General features: G+C 47.1%; 1 protein-coding gene across 4 annotated transcripts in view; it reads right to left on the bottom strand.

Moving 5' to 3' along the window:
* The window catches only part of MAPK1 (mitogen-activated protein kinase 1), a 29903-nt gene extending 23001 nt beyond the window's left edge, over window positions 1-6902 (bottom strand). For 3 of the 4 annotated variants that reach the window (XR_014785814.1, XM_084820498.1, XM_084820500.1), the window contains exon 1: window positions 6557-6902. Coding sequence is in view for 1 of the 4 variants with exons in the window: in XM_084820498.1 (XP_084676624.1) it covers window positions 6557-6699 (143 nt within the window). In the remaining 3 variants the exon portion in view is untranslated. Of the gene's footprint in view, window positions 1-3079; window positions 3185-6556 lie in introns of all 4 variants that reach the window. The other variant, XM_084820499.1, reaches the window with a different exon arrangement.
* Between the last annotated feature and the right edge of the window lie 2161 nt (window positions 6903-9063).

Genomic DNA, 9063 nt, shown 5'->3' on the forward strand with positions numbered 1-9063 from the left:
TGAAATTTGCTGGAATTACTAACAAGCTAGATAGCAACTCTCCTGGTTCTTGAGTTCTACTGATTTTTCTATTAATTCAGGTAGTACTGTAATGGATTAGAAAGCTGAAACCTTATAGACAGGAAAGAATTCTGCTTGATTAATGGAATTCTTCCATTAATGTTGTGAACCGCCCAGGGAGCTTCGGCTATTGGGCGGTATAGAAATGAAATAAATAAAAAATTCTTTGTGATGATAATGAGGATTGTCCCTGGAGTATGGACTATTGGAAGTGGGTCCCATGTTGCAGGTTGGGAGTCCAGGAGGGTCCCAACTCCTGACAAGTTGAAAACCACCGATTTAGATAAATCCAACCTAGGGAGAGGGACAGGGTGTGAGACGCAATAGCATTAACTTCATTCTTGGAGGGAAGGCCCTGAACAGAACATGAGAAGTGAGGTGGCACAAGTACAGGCTTTAACAGAGCACAGGTAAAGAACCATCTAGTATTGTTAGAGCAAGCACAGATCAGAATGGTATAGACTAGCCTTCCCCATCCTGGTGCTCTCCATATGTTTTGGATGACAACTCCTAGCATTCCTGACCACTGGCCATGCTGGCTGGGAATGATGAGTTTCAGTCCAACATAACGGGAGGGGGAGGCTGGTGTAGAATGTTCTAGAAAGATGGCAGAGAAGAAAAGGTACATGAATTTAAAAGAGGCAAACGCAGCCAACTCTGATTTCCTTCAGAGGTGCTTAACAGCCCAAGCATGATTAGAACCATCAAACAGAGGGGTTAAGCCAGATCACGGGTTTGATGGAGTAAGTATGTCCAGAACTAAGGATAGGGAGAAGCTGAAGGTGGAAGCTGAGGTAATACTAAGCTAGATAGACCAATGCTCTGACTCGGTAGAAAGGAGTGTCCTATGTTCCTAAGTTAAGAACATAAGAAGAGCCCTGCTGGATCAGACCAAGGGTCGATCTAGTCCAGCATTCTGTTCTCACAGTGGCCAGCCAGCTGTCTATCAGGAACCCACAAGCAGGGCATGAATGCAGCAGCACCCTCCCACCCATGTTCCCCAGCAACTGGTGCACATAGGCTCATTGCCTCTGGTACTGGAGGGAGCACATCAAGACGAGTAGCCATTGCTTTTGCCTCCAGGAATTTGTCCAACCCCCTTTTAAAGCCATCCAAATTGGTGATCCTGAAATAGCAAATTCCATAGTTTAACTATGCACTCCGTGAAGAAGTACTTCCTTTTATCTGTCCTGAATCTCCCACCAATCAGCTCCATGGGAGTACCCCACTGGGTTCTAGTATTATGAGAGAGGGAAAAAAATGTCTCCCTATCCACATTCTCCACACCATGAATAATTCTGTAGACTTCTATCATGTCTCCCCTTAACCTCCTTTTTCCAAGCTAAACAATCCCAGCTGTTGTAACCTTCTCTTATAGGGGAGATGCTCCACCCCTCTGATCATTTGAGTTGTCATTTTCTTCACTTTTTCCAGCTCTACAATATAGCTTTTTAGGTGTGATGACCAGAACTGTACACGGTATGTGGTCGCACCATAGATTTGTATAGGGGCAGTATGATATTGGCAGTTTTATTCTCAATTCCTTTTCTAATTATGCCTAACACGGAGTTTGCCTTTTTTTACAACAGCTGCACACTGGGTTGACATATTCATTGAGCTGTCCACCACAACCCCAAGATCTCTTTCCTGGTCGGTCACTGCTAGCTGAGATTCCATCAGGCTATACTTGAAGTTGGGATTTTTTGCCCCAACGTGCATCACTTTACACTTGCTTACACTGAACCGCATTTGCCATTTAGATGCCCATTCTTCCAGTTTGGAGAGATCCTTTTGGAGCTCTTCACAATCCCGTTTTGTTTAAACCACCCTAAATAATTTGGTGTCATGGTGGCACATGGCCATTTCACTGCTCACTCCTAATTCCAGATCATTTATGAACAGGTTGAAAAGCATTGGTCCTAATACAGATCCCTGTGGGACCCCACTATTTACTTCCCTCCATGGGGAGAATTTACCATTTATTCTTAAAGGAATAATTATTCCTATAGTTACAGGGCCTAAGGCATCAGCAGAAGCAACAGGGGAGGTAACACTTTCAAGAAGACCACAGTATCAATAGACTGCAGATCACAGAAATAGCAAGACACAGAGTGGAGGAAAGGAACTGAGTGGTGATACTAAAAGAGGGTTATTGCAAGACAGAATTCCCCAGAAAAAGGATCCGGCAGCACACTTCTTAGAAAATATGAGGCTGTGGCTGTGGCAATGGGTGCAGAAATCAATGAAGAGGAAGAGAAAGTAGGAACTAGCTGGGTCAGAGATTTTACTACCATGAAAGCTGAATCATCAAAGAGCAAGGTAAGAATATTGCCAAAGGGAGAAGCTATTTATAGGAGATCTGGCATGGAAGTTGAAAGGAGGCAGGGTGGGGGAATGAGAACCACAGCAAAAGAGAGAGGCAAAGGAAAAATATAGAATAAACTTTGAGAAGCAGTACGAAGAGAGTACAGTCAGAGGCTGAACTGGCATGATTCTGCAAGGAAGCAAACTCTGCCATTACAGCAGCCAGGGCAGGGTATGTGCAAATAGGAAAGACTTTCAAAAGAGGGGACAGCAACAGTGATAGTGTTGGGAGGAAGCCAGGTTTTGGGGAGGGCAAGTAACTAGAGAGCACAAGAGAGGAAACTTTCTAATGATCACTATCTGATAAATGAGCAATACTCTTCAGCTGCACCAAAGGCTGTCACTCTGGCTGTGATCTTGGTTTTAATGGCTAGGAAAGAAACACCAAATTATGGATGTCAAAGATCTGAAGGAAAGAGAGAAACAACCAATTAGGACAGCGCTTGGCTACTCTGACTAGTACCTGGGTTTCACTTTACATGACAAAGGAACTCTAATATCGGGTTTAACAAGTCACAGGGAGCGCACACCTAGGACTTTTCAACTGCTGGGTTCAAATAATTTCTGTTGTATGGTTAAAATCAATGATTCTAGCAAAGTCACAGAACAAGCCCAACACCCCAATGTTGAACATATTGACATGGAACAGAAGTACCTCCTAATGATTTCTTTGATTCAGAGTCAGTGTGCACATGCTTATGGCATCTTTACATCCAATCTGCTGGACATTTCCTCTTCTTAAAGTATAAATCCTGTTGGACTAACACATGTGCAAAGTGTTTCTTAAATTTCCACATTAGTGTCAGTTACTGACCACAGTTGAATGGCTTACATCTGTTTTAGTTTTTAAAGTAGATCTCATCAACAGTTTTCACAGCAATAACGTACTTTCACCAATACACAGTTCTTACAGAGATAGCCCATATGGTTTTCACTCAAATCCATTTTCACCAACTTCAAAGAAACAGATAAAATTCTTTATCACAATGGACACTCTCTTGGAAATATGGCTGTATGATTTGGGGTGTCGCAAAGCTTACTGTGAGGTTCATACCTCCAGTTTCTTCGATGTAATTCTTGTCTGGGGGTCATTACACATTAATGTGCATTGCGCAGAAATGACTCTTTGACTGAAAAGAATCACGGTTTATCTTGAAGAGGAAAGTTCCCTATTCATGGAGATATGTATGTAGTACTCCAAAGCATATTTTAAGGTTCAGGAACATAAACACTTTAGGTCCTTATTCAGTTTACTGATTAAGCTCTATTTCAAACTTGTGCAAAAATAAGGAACTGGGAACTAGTACCCAAATGCTGAAGTTCAGGAGAGATCACATGCATTTGATTGAGAAGAAACATCGACTCTGGGTTGGGTGGTCTGCACAATATCTAGGAGACCAAAACAGATGCATGTAGCCTTTTTGAATGTATCTGTAAAACAGTGCTAGCTGTATAGAGCAGCAGAGCCTGCATTCAGCACAGTCGGCACAGCACATACATGTACTATGCTACAAATGCATCCACTGAACCCATGCCCAGTTCTGGCGGGCTGCTAACCAAAGAAAACTGTAGAGCAGGGGTTGCCTGGTCCTCAATGAGTTGAGAGGCGTTTATGTGAGAGATACACCTCAACTCCTGTGGATGACGATATTTGACCAGTCAACTGAACACTGTCCCAACCATACTCCATTACATGCATCAGCGGAAAGCGCCACTGATTGCACGTAAGGCATGTTTAAGCTGCACTGAAGTCTGTGGCACTGAAACACTTGCACCCTGCTTATTTCAGTAGTAGTTAAGCACCATTAGACTGCCTGGATTACATGCACAATTTAGTGGAACTTGTAACACAAGCAGTTTAAGCAGAATGTGGTTGTATCAGCACTTGTTTTGGATTTTTTTTGGTACAATGAGCTCTTGTCAGTTTGAGCATCACTAATTCTGATCCTTTCTTATAGGTCCTTCCATCACAACATATGGATATATGAATACAATATATTCTATTATTCTGGGCAACATCTATGGCATCTTTCAACACACTGACATGGCAAGAATGGGAAACGTCAGCGATGGAGAGCAAGTATTAATCAAGCAGCAAGATAGCTTAGATAACATTATTTTACATCTTACTGTCATAGCTTCTCATAACTACATTTCTACACATATATGAAGATGCAGTAAGCTACCCCTTACTACACTTGCAAGAGCAGATTGTTCCTTCATATACCAGGTATCCCTCAACATACTGCCAACTAGATGTGAGAAACCTAAAGGCATTTGAGCCATCATTTCCTTTCTTACCCGTTCCTTGCATCTAGTACACTACTCATGACAGAACACAGTCAGCAGTAATGCACCACTAGTTATTAATGTTAATTAAATCCAACTGAGAACCTCTTCGCTTCACTTACTTTTCCTACTTCTTGCAGCATGTTAATGGCAAACAGCCACAAAGGAAATGGGAAAAGGCACCATCAGATAGTGAAAGGAAAGACTGGGTGCCTTGTGAGCAAAGAAGAGAGAGGGGGGAGGAGATAATACCTGAGCTCTGGCTGCTTGCTTTTACCCTCGGCCCTTCTCATCAATGAGGAATCAGGCGGTTCCCCTGGTATATTTCCGGAGTATCCCCTGCACGGAAACTCTCATACCACATACACGATAATGAAGGTGAACATAGCTAATGCACAACACACACACCATCCCTTGGTTTCATGCACACACTGAGCAATATGGTTATTCAACTTCTGGCTTAGCATTTTATATTTATATTGCTTCGAGTGCTTTTGGATGAGGACAGGCACCTCATGATTACTTTAAAAACAGTAAGCACACAAGAAAAACCTCCATTTCACTCAGGAAGCACTGATTAAATAGTCTGGTGGAGAAAAGGCAACGAGAAAAGAATCTAGTTCTTAAGACTACAATCCCATACATACTTACCTGGGAGTAAGTCCCACTGAACTCAATGGCGCTTACTTCTAAGTAGACATATAGAATTTCACTGTTACAGCTCTTTTACTGGTCTGTGACATCCAACGGCGCATAATTAGGATGCCTATTAAGGTTACACACACTTACTTGGAGTAAAATCCCACTGAATTCACAGGGATTTACTTCTAAGTAAACACACACACAACTGGATAGAAAGGCTGCAAATCTTAAATGTGCTTATCTGTGAGCAAGACCCATTTATTATTCCACTTTTGCAACCAACATCACCCCTCTCGCTGAAAGCAGCTCAGTCACAATTAAAATACTATACACTAATGCTAGGGGCAGGTGCTGCCGCCGCCACATAAATATACACCAGGATTTCGAACACTGTGGATGGACTATTCACAGGGCATCTCTGCAGGCAATACAAGCCACTGGAAGCTGGGGGAAAAAAAGCAAGGACAGAGCAAAGCAACAGGACGTGATAAAAACAAACAAGTGCATTTCAGTGGCAGGTCAGCGTGCAAAGATTCTGGTTGTTTTGGATGAGGCTGCGAGCCATCCTGAGTGCCTCTTGGTGAGCCAGAAAAGGGAAGATAGACACTGCTGTTTTTAAATAAACAAAGCTGCAACCCTAGGCACGCTGTTACCTGGGAGTAAGCCCCACTGAGCACAGCAGGGCTTACTTTCGAGTGAACACACACACACACACACACACACACACAGGACCTGCAGCCCCTCAGTCGGATCCTGTGTGTGTGTGTATAAAAAGTAAACGCTCTCCCGCTGCAGCAGGAGCAGCACTGACGCACAGCGCCCTGCCACAGCAAGCATGGGTGGCTGCCGCAATTTGAAATTGCTGTGCGTCGCTTTGGGAGACAGTTTCCACAGGGGGTAGCGGCAAAACGCGCGCGCGCGCCCCTCCCCCCCCCTCCCAAACACAAAGAGCCTTGTGGGACCTTGAGAGCCGCACAAATGCATTTATTCTGGCAGATGGTTGGTTTCGCGGACGCCGGACGCATCCGACGAAGCGTGCAGCGTCCACGAAAGCCGAGGCCAGGGGAAATAAGCGCGCCCGCCTTCCGGGTGCCGAAGGGCTCTTCGCTGCCTCGGGGAGGCAAAACGTTTGCCGGAGGAGGAGGAGGGGATGGATACGGAGAGCGCGCTAGAGAGGGGCAGGGAGCCGCTGCCGTCTTACCAGACCATCCCGTAAGCCCCCTCCCCGATGTAGGAGAGGTTGGTGTAGCGAGGCCCCACGTCGAAGACCTGCCCTCGCACCATCTCCGGGCCCCCGGCTGGGTTGGCACAGCTGCCCGCGGCTGCCCCCGACACCGCCGCCATGTTGCCGTCCGTGAGGGGAGGAGGAAGGGGGCGAAGGAGAATACAGAGGGAGGGAGGGGGGAGAGGAGGAGACGGGGGAGAAGCGCCCGGCGGCTGGGCTCCGCCCTCCGCTGCCCCGCTCTGGCCGTGCGCGGCGGAGGGGGAGAGGGACGGAGCCGGACGGACGACCGACCAGCCGCCACCACGCAAGCCGCCGGCCGCTCTCCGAGAAGCGGCTGAGGGGAAGGGGGCGGGGCCTCCGCCTCGCTCGCCCTTCGCCCGCGTCTGTGCGCGCGAGGAGGGGAGGGGCGAGCGAGCGGCGGCGAGCCAGGGGCGGGGCCGAGCTGAGGAGGAGGATCCGCGGTGGGCGGGGCCTGCCTGCTCCCGACCGTTGCGCCCGGCAGCGGAGGCTGGCGGCTCCGATCTCGGTGGGGCCGCGCATCCATTCTGGGCCTCACTCCGAACCAGCCAGAACTCGGAAGGCGCTGCGGAACCCCCTCCCCTCCCCAAATGGGACTAGCGCCTTGGATGGCCCCTTCCGAGTCCTGAGCGGTTGTGACTGAAACCCCATAGCCCCACGGACATCGGAGCCACCAGCCCCCGCTGGCGTCTAGCGAGCGCGAGGAGAGGCGGCGGGGCCTCTTGAGGGAGGCTTCGTTGCAGGACTGGCGGCTCTACGTCGCCGCTCGCGCGGGGGGGGGGGCGGGGCTCGACGAGACGCAAAGAGCCGGGAAGGAGGGTGTGGGCGTGGCGGGAGGGGTGGAGGCGGAGCCGCCGGGGAAGGGGCGCGGCCTCAGCGAGGGATTCGAGAGGTTGGCTGAGGAGGGCGTGGCCTCCGCAGGAGGGGAGGTGGGCGCGGCGTGGAGGCAGGGCGGGCGTGGCCTCTGCGGGGACTGCGGTATCTTCAGAACCGCAGAGGATGAGGGAAGGGGGGGTCACGTGGGCACTCCTGCGCCCTTCTGAGAAGGTTCGGACCGCAGCGCGTCTGTGGTGATTTGAGGTTCCAGGGCGAGGTGGCAGCTTGGCTCTCATCCTGAGCCAGCTGCGACCTCATATATAGATGTGTTCACCTGAGAGAGTAAATTACCTCATACTCACCAAGCAAAGGGAGCCGTGTTACCCATAAGAAAAATCCCCCAAGCCAGCCTGGGGCAATGCATTTATTAGGTCACCCAAAGTTAACAAAAAATATTATTCGTTAGATTTATGCCAAGCTACCCCCTGCAAAAAGCAGTATCAAAGTGGCCTACAATACAGACATTAATGATGCATATAATAGGGAAAAAAGAACACCCAAATCAATATAAACTGTAATCAGCACAAGAATACAAAATGTGCAGGCTTTTGAGATCTGTTCATCAGGCAAGATGTTACAAAAAGCAGGTTGGGGTGGGGAGGAGGAAAAAGGGAGGATTAAAGGCACAATCCTATGCATGTTTAGAAAGAGAAAAAGGAGTTGTAGGCCTTTCTCCCTCTCTAAACATGCATAGGATTGCTCTTTAAATGTGCTCGTGAGTCTGGAAAGATGCATTTGTTCACTCATTTTTCTTGGAAGTGAAAACTTGCGCTGCATAAAAATAACATGCATATGAAGTTTTCATTCACACCTCTTTCACGCGTCTTTCAAAGGGCCTCTTCAGCTAGTTGAGAGGGTTTGGATCTAGGTGTGGCCCGCAATTGGGGGAAACATATTACTGGATATTTGAGGATTTCAATGGCTCAAGATCTTGTTTTTGTTTTTAAGAAACTCAGATCCTTACACATCCATTTTCTATTCACCACAGCCTGCATCTTGCCACATAAGCTGCATTATTTAAACAAATCACAAATCCAGAGCTTGTCTTGATTTTTACACTTGGAATTATCCCAAATCCACTGTTAAATCATAGCTTGCATCTGCGCTAGTAAAAAATCATAGCGAAAATTTCACAAATCCTCATTGTGAAGAGAAACACATCCCTCATGAGTGTCAACTAGATGCCTTTAGGAACAAATTTTCCTGGGAAAGTTAGTGGTATCCATTGTCTGTTGTTTATTGTCAATAATATATCTGATAATTATCTGAAGCATAAAGATTCCATTAGTGTAGCATAAAGATTCCTCTAGCTAACAGCCATCAATAGCAGAAGAGAGCCATTTCAAAATGGAATGTAGTGCAGTTTTGCATTCAAATTAAAATGCAGGAAATGCAAACAACCTCCCCCCCCCCCCTTCAGCTTCTAAAAACAACCAGTGCTTGCTGGTTGTTGATCCTACAGCTGACCCTGTGAAACATAAGACTGATACTCATGCAAGGAGAAAAAAGCTCTTGGATGTGCTTTTAAAGGGGGGTGGGGAACCGAGGCAGTCCAATATTAAATTAAGAATTTAAAAGGGATCACAGCT

Source organism: Heloderma suspectum, chromosome 13 (genome assembly GCF_057233095.1).
Source record: "Heloderma suspectum isolate Gila_16-S chromosome 13, 16-S_ref, whole genome shotgun sequence".
NCBI classification, from domain to species: Eukaryota; Metazoa; Chordata; class Lepidosauria; order Squamata; family Helodermatidae; genus Heloderma; species Heloderma suspectum.